Source organism: Larus michahellis, chromosome 14 (genome assembly GCF_964199755.1).
Source record: "Larus michahellis chromosome 14, bLarMic1.1, whole genome shotgun sequence".
Taxonomy (NCBI): domain Eukaryota; kingdom Metazoa; phylum Chordata; class Aves; order Charadriiformes; family Laridae; genus Larus; species Larus michahellis.
In genome coordinates this window covers 7,969,000-7,986,969 of record NC_133909.1, presented here as the reverse complement: position 1 = coordinate 7,986,969, position 17,970 = coordinate 7,969,000, and the positions used below count along the sequence as shown (strand labels likewise).

The window sequence follows — 17,970 nt, the reverse complement described above, 5'->3', positions numbered from 1 at the left end:
CTGACGAGATCACATCACTTCTGGGCATGCCTAAACAGCAGCTCACCGCAGAGTCTGTGCTGTGGGGAAAAGGTGTGCACGCTGCCAATTAAACACAGAAATTCAGGAATGATTCAGCACTCAAGCCTCGGTGGTGAAAGAGCTTTCCTGTTACCCACCAGTGTTTCTGAGTTTGTGTGCGTTTTTAGGAGGATCTAAATGCCAGCTTACTTTTCCTTTAAGTACCCCATCTGGACCAATAACTTTGTCAAAGATGTGCTTTGCAACATGCGAGTCCACAGCAGAAAGAGGATCGTCTAACAGGTAAATGTCAGAGTTGCTGTACACCGCCCGAGCCAGGCTCACTCGCTGCCTCTGGCCACCTGAGAGGTTGATGCCCTGAAGGGAGAGAGGAGAGAACAAAACATATCACACAACTCGGTCCCAACAACAGCTATGACTTTTTATGGCTCTCACTCAGTCAAACACATGGATGCTAAATGAAACATGAGACGCTGAAGAGAATAACTCACTCAGAGCCAGAGACAGGAACAGAACGCCTCTAAATCTGTTTGTTCCCTGCCAAACTTCCACTCACCCAGCAATCTGGAGACGGAATAAGCCTCTTGCCTAATAAGCTCCTAAAGGGAACTGCTAAAACGCAAAACTATAAAAAGGAAGACCATCAACCAGGATGTAAAATGCAAACATTCAAAGCAGGGCTGCGGCACCTGGAACATCTTCCACATCTCTCATCTTACATACAAATCCACATATCCACCCCACTTCATGATAGCCATCTCAAATTTAGTGGCCTATGAAAAAAAAAAATCTCTTTGTTGGTAATCACAGATGTAAAAGTTTCTCATTAAAATGAGGCGTTAAAGGATGATCATACCACTTTTTCAGTTGACGCACACCATATGTTCCCTCCGTTTTTATCCCGACAGGAAAAGGAAGGACTTTAAGTATTCTGGACAGATGCACGCTTACAATTGGACAACAAATGGAGGATGCTCTGATCTTCCAGGGCTAGATGTGCAATTTTGTATCACAGTACAAACACACGCTTAAAATTAGGAACAAGTTTAAGTCCAACTGCCTTCCGCAAAACTGCCCCACATGTTCCAGGGTGGATTGTAACAGGGATGCCATTGTAATGATCAACCCAGATCAAGGGCTGACTTTACACCATTCTCTCTTTAGCTAGACTGAAGAGGAATCACCAAGCAGGTCTGACTTGAAATAAAAATAAAATTACCTTCTCTCCTATCTCAGTCTGATCTCCTCCTGGCAGCACTTCCAGGTCAGTCTTTAAAGCGCAGGCCTCCAGGACATTTTGGTATTTTTGTTCATTAGGAGCTTGGCCAAACAAAATGTTATCTTTCAGTGTGGCATTCTGGATCCAGGCTTGTTGAGGCACATAAGCAACAGAACCCTAGAGCAAGGAGGCAGAAAGGAAACCTTTGACTTGTTGCAAGCAACAATTCACGCTTACAACTCTGATTAAGATCTGCAGCACACAGATATAGCTCCTGTTTGATATACGTTCCCATTATACATATAGGTGTGCTAATTGCTGATGTATATTTGATGGAATCAGAAAAATCATTTCACATAAAACACAAGTGAACAGGTGTGGGCAAAACCCAAATAAACACGCAGACGAGCTGACATAGGAGCAAAGAGAATTCCCTCTCCAGCCCGATGTACAATATAAGCAATGCCAGGCATAAGCAGCACATTTCCACACCATCATTAAATGGCATCGTAAACAATACCAACCTTTACAGCCACTTCTCCTTCCAGCTTTTCCATTTCACCCAGGAGAGCAGACACTAGAGAAGATTTCCCACAGCCAACATGGCCAACAACGGCAACCAAAGCACCACTGGGGACCAACAGATTTATACTGTGGAGGAAATAGGCTGGAAATTAATTAAACATTAGTTTACTAAAGACATTACGGGTCTTTAAACCAGGGCTGAAATAGACAGTGACAAATCAGCCCGACCTCAGCTTGACTGGATATAGTAAGCATAGCTTGGTCACTGGCCTTCTCCTCCCTTTCTTGTGTACAGTCAACTGTAACCAGAACTGTAGGAGCAAATGGAAACCCAGCATTAGTCTCTCTTGCGGGTTGTTAAGTCAGTAGGATTGGCAGCAAGCCTTCCAAGACCCTTTGCTGTGTTGTATCAGTCCACCAGCAAGTCAAGCACGGTTACTAAGCGTTTTGAAAGCAGCCCGTCTTTTGGTTTTTGATTTTAAAACCAAGAGCAATTGTACAAAACTAGTGAGTGAATACAACCCGCCTAAAAATGTTCAAACCACTTTAGTGCTAATAAATAGGGTTTACAACGACGCAAGAAAAACAAAACTTTCCCTATTAAAATTCTTAACTGTTTTCCCCACTGTGTTCTTAAGGGTACTGCTTTAGGTCCTGGTTTTGAAGGTGAACTGATACGGAAATGACTGATGGACACAGTCTCTTTGCCAAAGTGTCTTTCACTAATGAAATCAAGACAAAATTCTGTTTGCACAGATCCTGATGCAGAATCAGGGCTCCAATTCTTATGCAGATTTTTGCCAAGCAGGTGGCTGATTGTTTTGAACACTGCAAGAGGGTTTTTGTTTGTTTCTTTGTTTTTAAAAAAATACTCAAAGCAGGAAAACTCAAAAGCACTAAAATTTTTTTTTTCATGATTCATTCCCTCTAGCCGAGTTTTGCCTTACTGCTACTTTAGCAAGTCACTGGGTAATTTTTAGGCACGGGTGGTAATTTTTAGGCACAATTTGAGCTGGCGACGCATGGTTCTTTATGAAATAAACCCCAGAACACTGAAGTCTACCTGGCCGCAGATTGGTTTGCCTGAACCAAACTGGCTCCTTTGAACTCGAAGCCTCTTGCTTGCAGGTTACTCAGCACAGCAGCACAAGCTCCTTGCAGTGAGAATTCTAACAATACTTAGCAGGTTTCTGTGATTTTGATCTGACGACAAAGTATAACATAAGGAAGTATACGCTTCCAGGCAAATTTTGTGTTCATTCAAATAGGCAAATGAGGAAAACATGCACCCCCATAGTCTGGACACGGCCCACGTACAGCCACAGGGATGAGCCTGCTACAGGACTCTTGAAAGGGCAGATCACCGTTCGCACGCCCAAGTCCAAACTCAGACATCTCAACTGTCCTCGTAATCCATCAGATCAATTTGATTTGTCCAACAGTTCAGTTAAAAAAAATGCCTTTTTAAGAAATTTGCACAGCTTTTCTGCCCCTTACTGGGTAACTATTTTATGCTAGTCGCCGCGGAGTTAAAGCCTTACAGCACTGCTCTGTAAAGCCTAAATACCATCAGTTATGAGGATTAGCTCGATGTTTTAAAGGCAGAAGAGATGCACTTATGGGATGTGTGGAAACAACCTTTTCCAGAAGTGAGCCTGCAGATATTACCAGACATCTTTCAAACAGATCTCCCAGGAGCCAGAAACCAGGAAGCAGGTAGATGTTGTATTGCAATTGCATAAAGAAATCTTACTCTTTCAAAGATGGCTTAAGCTCCTTTCCCCAGCTGAACGTCGCATTTGTTACACTGATGGCATTGCCTGTATGACAAAACCACAACAATAGAGAAGGCAGGAAACGTATTACACAGAATAGTACAGCTGAGAGACTGCCAGACAGAGAAATCTTTATTTATGGGTGTTTCATGTACACTGCAGTTCCCTTTTCTACTGGCATGGGAAACACAGTCTCATGACTGTGGGTCACAAGACAGGCTCGTTCAGAGTGAAAATAACTGATCGCAGCTTAAGCTATAGACTGTGAGCTCAGACCTATGGAGCTGAAAAGCTGTCCTGCTTCCCCTTGCCCCGGCGAGTCTAGTCCCAACACTTGCTGCTCCAAATCCCCGTGCAACCGCTAGCACAACTTTACTTAAGAAACCACTTTCAAGTCGGTAGGAGACCACCGCATGCTGTTGATTTTGATGTATCACATTCAATTTGCCTCTGCGCAGCTTTTTGCTTGCCACACTAACAAGTCACAGATTCCTTTACCTCCTGGTGGGGTGGCGTATGACAGCAATCGCATGACAGCCACACAGCCATCCCTCCTCCTGCTCTGTCTATGGCATCACGCAGAGGAGGAGTTTCAAACCGCACTATCACCAGCGAGCATTACATGAGAAAACACATTTTTTTGAGACCACCTGGTTTGCTCGTTTGCTCATTTCCAACAGAAGAAATCAAAACTGTTTATAATGTTGCTGAGCATTTGTGCAGTGCGAAAAGGTTTGAGCAGGTCTTGCTGTCCCTAGTCAGTGGATGCACTTCATTATGCACTGCAGTTAGCATCCAATCCATTGCAGATACAAACTCAGGCCCAATAACTCTGCTCAAAGCCTAAAAATATAGCCAGGAACTTTTGTAATTTCCACATGGCCTGAACAGCAAACATATACTTTTCAAAGCAGCACCTTCTTTTTTAAAAAAGCCAAGATTACTACTGTTATTTTCTTTTTGTGTTGTTTTTTTTTTTGTTTTTTTTTTTGTTTTTTTTTTTTTTTTCCCCCCCCATAACTCAACCAGTCCAAAACAAATGCAAAATGTTTGTCAAATTAGCATAGTTTAGAAAAATACTGATGTCTTTACCTGGTGCAATCACTTTTGTTTCCACACAATTTGGATCAAGTTCATCATGACTCAGGAACTGCTGAATTCTCTTCAGGGAAACACTTGTCTAAGAAAAGAGCGCGGTGTTATTTTATCATTCTTTTAATGGGGACTTAATGCTCTTACTACTGAAAAAGAAAGCATGCAGAATGGCTTAGGCTTTCACTCCATGGGCTTGCTGAACAGTGACTCATTCCTTCCCTGAAATCAGTCTTACGCTGAAATTCAAGCTTTTGACTGTGAAATTTCTCAGACCAAGCTGAGTTCATCTGAGCAAAGCAAAACTCACGCAGACAAGCTTACTCAGAAGGGGCAGGCTTTCCAATACAGGGCAGCAGTAGAGAAAGGATATTAGAAGGAAATCCAGCTAACAGGCGGATGCAAGGGATCTCTGCATTCCAGAAATCAGGGATATCTGCAGTTCTTTTTATCAAGTTGTTCAAAACAACTTACACACCAGACCCTCCTTACCTGCGCAATGTTGCTAATGACTTGTGGGAGCATATTGAGGGGAAACTTTAAGATGTTAAACAAGGAGAGGGAGACAAAAGCCTTTTCTGCATCCAGGATATTCTTCTCATCCACCGAGACATATACAGCAAATGTCGTCAATGCTACCTGAAAGCCAGAAAGTGAGTTTACTGCCAGACGTATGTAATATTTTGACATTTTAAAAAGCAGTCAAGCCTGATAGGCACCTTTGAAATAAAAGTATCAACAACAAAATGGGGCAAATTCTCTGTTTCTGACCTTTTCAACATGCTTTAAGAATGACAAGTCACATGAACAAGTTGATACAAAAAAGGGCACGCAGAATAAAATAACTTTCAGATTACTAATGGCTACATTTAGTTGATCTAGGAGATTCAAGAGATGAACTACAGAACTCGGGCAAATAAAAATGAAACGCGGTTATCTGGCTGTGGTTTGGCTGCGTTTCCAACTCCACCCAACCAAATTTTCCCATTGTAAACTGCAGGCTAAGCAAACAAAACCTACTGAACAGTAGGAAAGGGAGTAAATTCCAAGTTATTTGCTGGTTTGTTGTATGACAGGGAACATCCACTGTGGAGTAACCATCCTATGCAAGTAAACTAACGGTGAGCAGAAACAGGAATGTGCATTTAAGGAAGTGCATTAACTTTGAGGGAACACGAAAAAGGCAGGATCTTGAGGCCAGTAAGAGTATTTCTGGCCTGGGGTTGGGCTTTTGGTCTCAAGAACAGTTGGCTATGAATATTTTTGACAAAGCACTTATCTGAATGTTTTTATTCACCAAAGCCCTTTCTGCAAAAGAGATCACAGTGCAATGAAGTGGAAAATAGAGGGAAAGAGAAAATTGGGGAAAAAGCATTTCAGAATTGGCAGTGTATCATTTAGGCTTTATTTTTCTACATTAAATCAATCTTTTTTTAGGTTGTAGAATAATTTAACAACTCCCTCTCCCAGTAAAACAAGCAGAGCACTGTAACACGAAAGGTAGAAATGAGAGCTTAAGACAGACCTTGTCCTGACTGACTCAATTAAAATTTTTTTTTTTGCTATTTTTGCTATTCACAAATATCTCTGAGGTTTCAAATTCTAGTCTCAATTTGTTATGGGCAGTACTTTGAAGTGGTTGGAAATTCTCCCAAGACAGTTATTCCCGGCTTCCACTGGCAGGCTTTATCAAGAAATACTTTAATACCGATTAACAAAAAGGCTCTAGAGAACAGGGAACTTTGCTTCAAAGCATGTGAATAATTTTTTAAAAAGTATTTACATTTTATTCCTATGTACATTTAGCAAGCACAAAGCCTCACGCTTATCCTTCGAGGATGTACTTGTACAGCTTAGAACGTCAGTTCTAAATTCAGTCTAAATTCAGTTTACCAGGAATGGTGCGCTGATCCATGCAAAGGTGGACACAGAATTGAGATAGGCAGATTTCTTCAAAACTCGGAGCTCATTCTTTCGTATCTCCAACACCTTTTCTGAAAACGATGGTTCCCAAGCATACAGCTTCAGCACCTTTATACCACCCAGGATCTCATTCATTAATTTAATGCGGGAGTCTTTATATCGCATTTGTTCCACCTAGGTTATCAGTAAACACAGGAGACAAGAGTGTCACAGGAATGACTAGAAGAGAGCTTTCAACATGTTGTCTCACAGCTGTGATGGTCCTTGGGCTATTTCTAAAGAGGATGCAAAAGGTAATTAAAGAAAGCCAGACTGTTTTGAGTAAGCTTACCGTGCAAGCCTATACCTCCAAAGAAACCAGAAATCAAAGAAAATGGCTGGCTGAAAAGCAGAGCATAAAATCTTTCCACTCATCTTCACTGTTAGGGATTACATTTTCAAAACCACCTTAAAGACAGATTCGTGCCCTTCACAAAAAAACTACCCTACTTCTTCCTTTGATTTCTTCAGGTTTTTTTTTCCTGATATGCACAGCTGTATTTCTTAGGGCATCCCTTGAAAATTGTGGTTACTCCTAGTTTATTTTTTTTTTCCCTATACATTAGAATACACTGGTTCATTCAGTTACTTTAAAAAAAATAACATAAAATAAAATCTCTGCTCAGCGGTATAGACAAAATGAAAAACTGCATTCACACACGTATGCACACCAAGTTATGCAGCTCTGAGCATCTTATAATGGGCAAGGGAGAAAAGGAATGTTAATACTAACGTGTCAGCATCCAAGAGATTTAATGGGAAGTCCGGATGTCTCTCTAAGGCACGTAATAATACCACTCTGTTACTAAGGCTGTGCTTGAATGTCGTAATTTATATTCGTTTTCCAACTCTTACCTTTTTTACATCAACAGCTTGATTTATTTTTTTTTTTAAATATCTTCCAGTCAGTCACTGATAGGTTGCACAGCACAAGCCACTTACTAGATTTTTCTAGCACAAAGCCAGAGGGCACTATTATATTGGTTTTTTCAGCCTTCCTTGACTAGAGACAACTAAGACTACAAAGAAAGGAATAAAGGATCCTTTTACCTTAAGATAATAACTATAAATTTAGCCCAGCTCAGTTGCGGTCAGTCAACACTGGCTATTAGCATAAAAAAACCAAGCTGCCAGGTTTCAATTACTATGTCTGAAAACAGTCATTCACAGCTTAAAAAACAGTATTTATTTGCCCTTTCTCTAGACACTCCTAGAAGCAGCTACCAGGTGAAGGGATATGGAGACAAAGAAATTTCTTGCTAATCCCCAAAGCTGCTCCAGAACTATGAAGAGCCACTGACTCAATGCCACACCTTTCCCTTAAATAGCATTCAATTCACTATGGGAAAAACTATCTGAGAGGATACAGTTATTAAATATATCAGTACAATCTTACTCATAAGTAAATTGGGGCAAATAGCAGCTCTTCAATGGCCAAGACAACCACCGATACCTTCATTCCTCATAGCACAGCTGCCAATTCAGGTAACGTCACCTTCTCTGCTGGTACCTTACCTGGAATGCTCTGGTTTTCATTGCTATTGCAGAGTTAAATGGGATAAGTAAAACCATCACGGCAACTCCCGCCAGCACAGAAGGCCCTAAAGTCTTGATTGAAAAAAGAATGAAAGTTGTTGTTGTACCCAAGTGCTGCTCTTCCCTACAGTAAGCATTAAAACAACAGCAGGTCACAGAAACAGAAAAGTATGTTTTACATAGGCAAGTTGAACTCCTCCCAGTGAAGTGTTCTGATTCCACAGAACAACTGTGAGGAGGAGACAGAAAAACATGACAGCATCCACCTTGAATTATTGCTATGCTAGTATTGGCGATAGCAGAGCGCTTTGTGATTTACCTGTTAAGTGGTTCCCAGTGGGAGGGGAAAGTAAGTTTGCACTAATGCAAACACGGAGCTATTGAACAAATGCAGAAAGGGAACAAATAAGCCACACAGAAGGAATTTTTCCATTGACTTCTCTCTGACCCAGGGAACTGCAATTACTGAATTAACTCGGTACCCTCAATGCGAGTAAAAGCACACAAACTGCTAGCTACCAGGGTTCAGCTTACCAGCGGAGCAGTAACTCATAAAGCCGCTGCAACTGAACGGCATTCAAGTCTAAATCAATATGGTTATGTTGGTGCTACTGTTTTATGCAGTAAAACAGATTAATTGCATAGAAACACTTTAACGATGAAAGCCAGTGCTCAGACTGAATCTGGAATAAACCAGAAACAACTTCACAGTAACAAAGGAAAAATTACGGTTATTACAGGCGAGAATTGTTTCATGTTGACTTGCACAAAACTTCTTTATATGTAGCATGACATAATCTTTATACATGGCTTACATTTTCTGTGTCCACATTTTTTTTTGTTTGGTTTGGTTTTTAAACCATTTCCCTCAAGGTCTCTTTTGTATCAACTACTGGAAGCACTGACGAGTCCGAGACTGATCCTATCAAAGCATGGAAGGGACAGAGGCGACATAAAGGCTATCTTTTGTTTCCAATGCCTTATTTTGCATACCAGCTGAACAAAATAATTAAGAGACTAACTGATCATGTACACCAGTACAAGCTATTTTACTACAAGGCAGAACGGTAAGTTTCTAAAAAAGCAGTGGTGGGTCAAATTAACAAAAAAATAATAAGCTTGCACATCATTTAGACAAATTCTGGAAAAAAGTGACAATGTCTGTACCTGCCAGAGGAAATACAAAGCTAGAAATATCTGGAGTGGTGCAGACCACAACATGTTCAGGAAAGTCATCAGGTCCATGAAACGTTGGGCATCCACTGACATCAAGTTGACAATTTCTCCAACAGTAGACGAGCGCTTTGCTGAATTTGTGATGACTAAGGACTGAGAAATAAGAGAGATTTAGTGGATTCACAATCTGGATACATATGGAAAACACAGAGAAGTAGTCCTCAATTATTAGCAAAACAAGACACTCCCCGAGAACGTGCTTCTCCAACAAGAATAAAATATTTCACACCTACATCAATTCCTAATCTCCAAAGAACAAGACGTCCTAAAATGGTTTGCCTGTGAGCACCTCTATTTCAAGCAGTATGTGGCATTCTGAAGAAAACCTAGCTGTATCTAATCAACTCATAGCACAAACACGCTATTCTCCTGGATCCCTTTTCCAAATATTTAAAGTGAACCAATATTTGCCTATGATATATCTGGTGACCTACCAGTACACTCACACTAAGTTGCTGATCGCTAGAAAATTCTGTAAAGTATGATAAAGGTGCTCCTAAAAACTCACCAAAACCCCCAGTCTTTTATATTCCAGGAGGCTATTCTCCAATATGCCTGCTCTTCTCTGAGTATTTGAGAACTGAGGCCACTTGCTTGGCTATACACTGGTGTTACAGCCCACAAAATGCTTCCAGTCTTACCTTTCGGTATATCACGCCAGTGATCCCAGTTCTCAGCCTCATCCCAGTAACAAAGCAGTACTGGAAATGCTGGTGAAGTATGAGCGTCTGCAGCACAGCACAGATAAACATCAAAGCCGCAATCAAAAACCCCCACCAGGTTGGTGCATCTTTGTTCTTAGTGAAGCCGATTAATACACTGTTTTTCAGAAGATTAGGGAAGGAAAAGGAAAAAGAAACAAAAATAAAAAACATGCAGCAAGTTTAATGGGATGTAACACAGCTTCTCTCAACCATGGCATCCTGCCACGTCCTCTTTCTAACCACAAAAAGTAAACAGCTCTCCAGGATGCAAGCTGAGTTACGATTTCAGTCAGACAACATTGCAAAGACACAACAGCAAAACCTTAGGCTTTGCCAGTGAGAAAGTCCATTTGCAAGTGAGCCTGTAGAAAATGAAATATGACGAGAAACTCTAGGTTTCCCGCGAGATCCAGCATTTAAACACACGGCTCACTGTCTGAGCTCTGTTAGGCAGCCCCCCAAGGCAAGAGGTGGATGATAGGACACAGTAGGACAGTGTAGTAAAGCAGGCGAAACCAGCTTCTTCCCCAAATCCTTTCCAAGCAGCCTGAGTGCTTCCGCCTGGGGTGTTTTCCCACAAAAAAACTAGATTAAAAGACATCCTTCTGGATGGATGCATAAAGAGTTCTTCACTCCTACTTTTTTGGTAAAATGGTAGCACCGTTAAACTGCCTATATCATCTTTTATTAATAAAAGTCATCTCTTATGCACAGCTGCTCTCCCTGCGAGACCTACACACCATTATATAGCAAACAAGCAGAACAACATACGGCAGTGACCAGTGTTCTCAAAATCACATTTGTGATTTCAAACTACTGACCAGAGAATTGAATTATCAAAATATGGGAGGAACAGAGATTTGACTCCATGGTTCAAATAAACAGCAGGGGGAAAATACACCTGGGAACTACAAATCAGGCCCCAAAACCTTGTGTTAGAAGCATGAGGTTGCCACATTTTTCTTCTTCCAGTCCAGAAAGACCTTCCTTCTGCACTGCACCAGTCAGGCATGCTGTAAGTGGACAGCTCCAGGAAAAACTCTTCCTCGTAGTCCCAGCATGGGATTCAGCAATCTTTTTAGAAACATAGAACTACCTTATGTGCAACTTGCCAGACAGCCATGTCTTCTTCATTTTCTCTTACCACTAGCAGTGCATTTCCCAAGACTGCAGGAATTTAGACTTGAGAAGAAATTCCCCATCATATGCCTTGAGATATCACTGACAACATATCCAGGAATTTATGCAAATTTGAGAAATTCCCAGAATAGATTATACTTAATGTGTTCTCAGAAGGAAGCCAGCTGCCTCCTCTTGACTAGGGACTCTGGAAGAAGACAGACTGTAAGCTACTAAATGTCACCATACTGGGTCGGACTCTCTTTTTAGCAAATTTCTGGGTATGTCACAAACCACCCACAGAACAACATGATCTCAGAACACAGCTCCGCATCGGCATTATTTTAAGAGACACTCATATAGAAGCAGGGCCCTCTCTTCTCCGCTTCCCCACATCTACCTGTGGTCTCCATCCAAACTCCATTCCTCTCTCATGCATTAACAGGACTACGCGTTTTTTCCATTGATTTAGTAATAAAAAATAATTGCTTGATAGAAATGCTGATATATTTCCACTGTTACTTTCTTCTTAGTTAATGTTTATCTGGTGAAATTCTTGTTTTAAGAATAATACTAACAGAGAAAAAAATGTGGGGATCATGCAAATTCCTTTATGGATCAGGCTGAGCAACTGATCCCCCTGGAGATGGGAGGTACAGGTGTTCCTCACGCACAAGTTTGAGGACATACCGCTTTTGTCAAGATCTCACCTGTTTGGGTTCTTTTTAATAGAACTGTAATTTTATTTCACATGGAAATTTACTGCATCTCACACATTCTCATTGCTATGTGCAACTAAGAACACATGAACTCATCTAAATGGTCCAAAATCTTTCCCAGATGATAGTGGCACGGCCAAAGCACTACGTACTTGAGCATCACGCTTCATTTGTATATCAAGTCAAGCTACAGCTGCGGCCACCACCAACACATGTGGGTATCAGATGTACAGAGACTACCCGATCCAGCAAGCAGTGCTTCGCTTTGATTTCACAAATAATCCTTTCGAAATGGGGAGGAATTGCTTTGGAGTGCTGCACAGAGTAACAGGTAATTTGTAATTCACAGCTGTCTATTGGCGATGGGTGATTTACAAATCTTGCATTTCAGTGAAGCTTGCCCAATTTACAGCTTAGTCCACAATAAAGAACTCCTGTCTTATGGCATCTCAGTGGGAAGGTGGGGGAGCATACACATGCAGCACTGTGAGGAAAACTCGTTATGCATTTCAAAAATAAATACTCCATGCCAAAGCCAGGCCTCCATTGGGATTGCACATAGAAACTACTCTCACAGTAAACCAACCTTAACAGCTGAGGATTGACGAAAGAAAGTAGGTCTTGTATCAGCTTGAAGAAGGAGCCGACTAAGAAGTACGGCCCAAAGGTCCTCAACAAAGCTTTGAGAAAGGAAGGCTTTCTATTGCGCTTTTTGTCTCTGATCAGAACTTCTGCTTCCTCTGGACCATCACCAACATGATTCAGCACATGGTTAGATTTCTTCATATACGTCACATCTTCTTTCCTGGGGGAATGAAACAAGCAATTAGAGACAACTGACAATGAGAATGTCATAGCTTTAGGTGTACAGCACTGCACTAACATCAAAAAGTCTGTTCCTGTCTTTGCTACTGATTAACAGCAAGACTTTCAACAAGATCAGGGATAGGCCACTCTTGTGTATAGAGTCTTGTTTTCTTTCCTTTTTCTGCAGTACTTACAAGGTGTACTCCACAGGCCAGAAAATCAGCCCCCGTGGGATGAGAACATAGCCCAAAGGAGTAGGAGATGAAGGCTTAACTTCCTTTGGCAGAGGACAGAGTTGACCTTGAATCTCCAATTTCTTGTAAAGGAATCCTCTAACAGTTGCTATTTACATACCACAAAAGGCACCCTCACCTAGTCCGTCCGAGATTGTGTTCGTTATTCAATTAGTAGCTGTACTAAACCTTTAGCTTTATCTGATCACACATCTGCTTTCAGAGAAGTAGTCTGAATCCCTCCAGGGAGACAAGCATTGAATCACACGCCAAGCTAAGAGAGGACGCAGGCACAGCCCTCTCAAAATCCAGTTTTGCATTCCTGGAAATTTGAAAGAGTACAAACCATAGCACCTCCAAAACCGAGCCATCTCCGAGATCTGGGCTGCAGCTGTCAGAGGTTTCTTGTAGGACAGAAACTTTGGGTTTAGATGCCTAAATTTTACTCAGATGACAATTTAAGCATTTAAACCCTCTTTGGCAGCATCCCTTTCTTACTTTGTGCCCCTCTTTCTCCATCTGCAAGATAAGCCAATGAAAGTGACCTCTTCTGCAAAGCTCTTTGAAAATGACTGATGAAAAATGGATCCAACAGGTCCGTGCTGCTCTCCAGGGCTCTGGGTGGGTTTTCTGGAAGCACCTCTGTATGCCTGACTTCTGTTGCCTATCAATAAAGAGGGGGTGCTCTGGGAAATTATTTCCTCCATGAATTGCTCTCAAAGAGCAGCCTGGCAGCTTTTCTACCATCAAGTACCGAATAGCTGTTATTTCTTGGGGGCTATGGGACCTAGAGAACAATTTCCTGAATGTCAGCCAGGAAGGTGAAGTCCAGCTGGAGCAGGGAGAAGGAAATTAGAGTCTGGGGCACATAAGCCTTATAAGAAGGGACAGATGGAAGCGAGACCCTAGGAACAGTGAAGACTTACAAGGCGGCATTTGAAAAATAACTCATAAGTACTACCAAGCGAGGTTGGATTTATGATTCTTCATAAAGAGCGTGCAGATTTTTTGGAGCTGGCTGGCTGCAGAGTCAAGTAATTCCAACAGCCTGTGAGCGTTCCAAGCGATCACTGTGGCTAACAGTCCACAGGTAGAAACTTGTTCACATCCTTTCAGACAAAGGCATGTGCAAATCCCAATTTCTTTGCAATAAAGTTTGAGGGCAGGGGGAGAACCTAAACCAGACAATTTTTTTTTTTTTTTTCCCCCAGACAAGAACAAACAGTGTTGCCTTTGTCCTTCCAGATCAAACCTGGAGAGTTTATGAGCAGAGTTTTATTTTTCTGGCAAGCAGGCTGTTAAACTCATTGAAGGATTTGAAGAAACAAGACTATTTGCCCCTGGCTTTGTGTTATTAAAAATGTTTATTACAGTGACCTAACAGCAACGCAATAGTTCTCTCCCAGCAAAAAATCCCGAAGGGAGAAAATGCACTTCCAGTGTTTACTACGGGTAGGTAGGTGAGGTCAGGTTTTCAGCAGTGTGTGGGACTGCTCACACCCAGCTTTTTATCGAAGCAAAAAGCATGTGCCTAGTTTCCATTATTTATAGCAGGGCAGATAATAGATGCCGATTACCTCATGGGAAAACACATAGCTTTCCCAATAGTGATGACAAGGCCCCGCATCTTCTATTTGTCTTCATAAGTACAGCCTCAGAAGCTAACTAAAGATGAGGCAAAATAGATTCCAGCTCTCTCTCCATCCAGCACAGCCCCAACTTTCTCAGAAGCAACTGCACTTACCAGTAAAGCAAGTGAGTAGAGACTTCAGCCATACATGCAAAGAGAGCAAAAGCAAAGGAAAAACACTCTTTGCGTGCTTTGTTTTCTATAATGACAACTGAAATCCAAACTGATCTCTTCTGTAACTTATTAGTAGCAAATGAATTATTAGCAATTATTTAACAGTAACTCATAAGACAGCTGTGAAGCAAAATGTAAAAAAAGGCTTTGTAGGTTTAGGAACAATAGAAATGTGATAATCATTACAATAAAATACGTTTAAAGCTTTAGCTATGCCAGAGTTGCAACTAATTAAGTTTTTATAAAATAAATTACTACTATGTACACTGCAAATATTTTCCGTGGCACTTTCAATACATGTACAACTTGACGCAGCATTTTTAATGTCATAAAAGCTTGCTCAGAGCAGATTTAATGAGAAGAGTTTAAAAAAAAAAAAAGTATTTACAACAGTTCCTAAGCAACTACCACTAATGTTGTTTGACATGAAGTAACTGAGGATACGTACTTGTAATTGAAGAATAAGCAGAGCCATGGAGCTTTTAGAGTTATCTGAAACCCAGCAATCTGGAGTTCAGTGATTTGCCTTGGTTTTGCTCTTTTCCCCACCTTAGAATCATTAACATTGTCACCACAAAATTTTACCTGAGCTAAATACAAGCCAGAATTTACAGTTAAATTTATTGCCAACTGGCCCCAGTTTGTATGAATAATTTCCAAAATGCAATGAATCCCATGACAAAACTCCAGGCACAGTTTCTGGTTTCGTAGCAAAACTTTTCCTGGACCCTAGGCACCTCTGCACAATGGCTGTGCTCCTACTATATAAAAAAAAGCCTGAGGGAGTAAGATTTATGTCTGTACAGCAAAAGACCAGAACCCAGGCAATGCACATTATTCCATACCGTAAAAATAGAGACATTATGAAAACAAAAAAACCTTAAGTAAAATCACAGCTCACACAGAGCACTAGTGGACAAGCTGCTGGTGTTAGTGCTGGAAACCTTTCAAATTTTAGCTGCGAAGTGGAACTCTCCACATCATAATCAGCCTTGCCAAGGCCCTTACAACTCTCTCCTAGTATTACCACGTAATAGGGTCTTTCCAATTTGGCAAGGATGTGCATAGAAGAGAACAGAGGAAAGCCTCCACAGGGAGAAGAAATCTCCACAATGAAAGGAAATGGAAGTGCAGGCCTCCTCCTTATTGACATCTTTTATTTGAAACACACTATTATCGCATCTGTTTCTTTGGAAACATTTTGGACATTAACCAGTGGGAGAAGGAAATACACTTGCACAATAGATAATTTCTTAAGATTAGATTAGCACAGAACCCGCAATAAAAAGGATATCCTCTCCAGCATGGATGTAACTATATGCAAATTCTGACCCTCATCCCATTCCCATCAGAGACTATGGCAATTTTGCTGCTAACTTTCTAGGCAACAGGAGTAGGGTCTCAGCTCTTGAACTGGGATATCTCTTCCTCTTCTGCCTTTCACGTATTTTGAGTTTCATATCTTTACTGCTAGGAAGTGAAGAGTTGCTCACTGCTAAGAGCCTTAAGGCTAAAAATACTCTCGGGACAAAAAAACTCATGACAGGGATGATGAGGAATTCCTTTTGGTTTATGGTGCCTAGAAGTTATGCTCTAGCGTGCCTAGGGAGGAGGCAGTCATGGGGTTAGACATCTACCAGCTCAGTGACAAAAGTTGTTCATTTTCTACAATCCAACCAGCACAATCCTTTCTGCTTACGCATCTCCAGCCCTTCTCCACTTGGTAAATGGCACTACCTGCCCGTGTAGATTTTAAGTATCTAGTTAAAAAGCGTGTAGGTGGTACACAAGCCCCAGAGAGCTCCTCCTTGCCTGTGCCTAGACATATTAAAATAAGCAAATTTGACTGTTAATATTAACAAAGAACAGACAGGTTGAAGAGGCAGGTGCCATTTTTAGTTGGCTCATTTTCAGGGATGAGTAGCTTATTAATGCTGAAACAACTCAGATCCATCTCCGTTTGCAGACTTGTTCATGTACTTACTGTTTGCACTCTGCTTTTTCTTTGTCCCATTCTTTACTTAGTTGCTGCACAATAATTTTTGAAGTATCATCTTCATTCAGTGACCACAAATCTTTATCTTCGAGGGGTCTTTTGTAACCAAGAATTGCCATGCTGCACATATGGAGAAAAACAGTCCCATTCAGTTTGGCTAATAGTACTTAAAACATTGCTAGTAACTCTGGGACTATTAAGCTAACAAAAGCAAGAAGATACATCTCCACAGAAAGGGTGATAATTATACCTCCATCTCCCTTTGTTCCTTATATTGATGTTTGCAATTAAGGAAAGGACATTACATAGTTTTGATTACATGTATTTTATTGAAAACATCACTTCAGACAAAAAGGACAATAAAAACCAACTACCAGAAGCATTTGAATGAAACTGTGGTGTTAAATGAAAACAGTGAAGCTTTAGAAGTGAAAATAACTAAGTCTATCTGGAATAACCGCCAGAGGTGAACAAAATGCATAAGTGAAGCTCACGTAAGTTAAAGGAAAATCAGACTTCTCTGAAAACTACAGTTCCTCAACAGAATTTTGTCAAGGGATACAAACATCTAGATGCCAAGAACCTCAATGGGGAAGCTGAATGTTCAAAACTCTGGAAGTTTAGAAAGATCTCAGTCTCTCACTAAAAAGAACTTTACAGGGCTGTTGCCAGGACAATGAAGGTTACATGGATGGAAGAATGAATACCTCCACGCTGTCAACCACTATGGAAAAAATGGGTCTTCATACGACCTTTAACAGTTGTTCCACTTCTTTATCATGGAATAGTAGCAAACCCAATCTCAAATTTGCATCTTTAATACACATGCCTTTTGACAGCAGTATCAGCTGGTGGTAATCATTTGTATATATAACCCAGTTTACTTTCCCTCTCGCACAAAAAATGTTCTTATAAAAAAGAATTCACCTATGAACCTCAACAGGAAACAAAACGGGTGAAAGGTTGCCACAATTAATCCTGTGGAGCGGAGCCTTACATCTTGGTTCAGGTTATAGTCCAGCATGCAGTAAGCACAACCAGACTGTATACCCTATTAACGATGCCACAACTGTTGCCACTTCTCTTCAGAGAAGAAGTTTGGGCAGTATGAGCACTCTGAAAGCTGTTTCTAAAAAGGCAAATGCTAGAAGTGCTGACAGCACTGTGGATGAAAGAGCATCCAACATCAACTACTTAGAGGAAAAATGTCGGTATTGCTAAC

At 41.0% G+C, this 17,970-nt stretch overlaps 1 protein-coding gene across 2 annotated transcripts in view; it reads right to left on the bottom strand.

Annotated features, from left to right (window-relative positions):
- The window catches only part of ABCC3 (ATP binding cassette subfamily C member 3), a 50,447-nt gene that overhangs the window by 12,796 nt on the left and 19,681 nt on the right, over window positions 1-17,970 (bottom strand). Inside the window, exons 7-18 of one of the 2 annotated variants that reach the window (XM_074607684.1) lie at window positions 16,737-16,868; window positions 12,495-12,713; window positions 10,008-10,185; window positions 9,298-9,459; window positions 8,110-8,202; window positions 6,526-6,729; window positions 5,125-5,271; window positions 4,633-4,720; window positions 3,519-3,585; window positions 1,765-1,891; window positions 1,241-1,417; window positions 211-378 (exon numbers count right to left, since the gene is read on the bottom strand). In XM_074607684.1, coding sequence (XP_074463785.1) covers window positions 211-378; window positions 1,241-1,417; window positions 1,765-1,891; window positions 3,519-3,585; window positions 4,633-4,720; window positions 5,125-5,271; window positions 6,526-6,729; window positions 8,110-8,202; window positions 9,298-9,459; window positions 10,008-10,185; window positions 12,495-12,713; window positions 16,737-16,868 — 1,762 coding nt within the window. Of the gene's footprint in view, window positions 1-210; window positions 379-1,240; window positions 1,418-1,764; window positions 1,908-3,518; window positions 3,586-4,632; window positions 4,721-5,124; window positions 5,272-6,525; window positions 6,730-8,109; window positions 8,203-9,297; window positions 9,460-10,007; window positions 10,186-12,494; window positions 12,714-16,736; window positions 16,869-17,970 lie in introns of those variants that run through there. The other variant, XM_074607685.1, reaches the window with a different exon arrangement.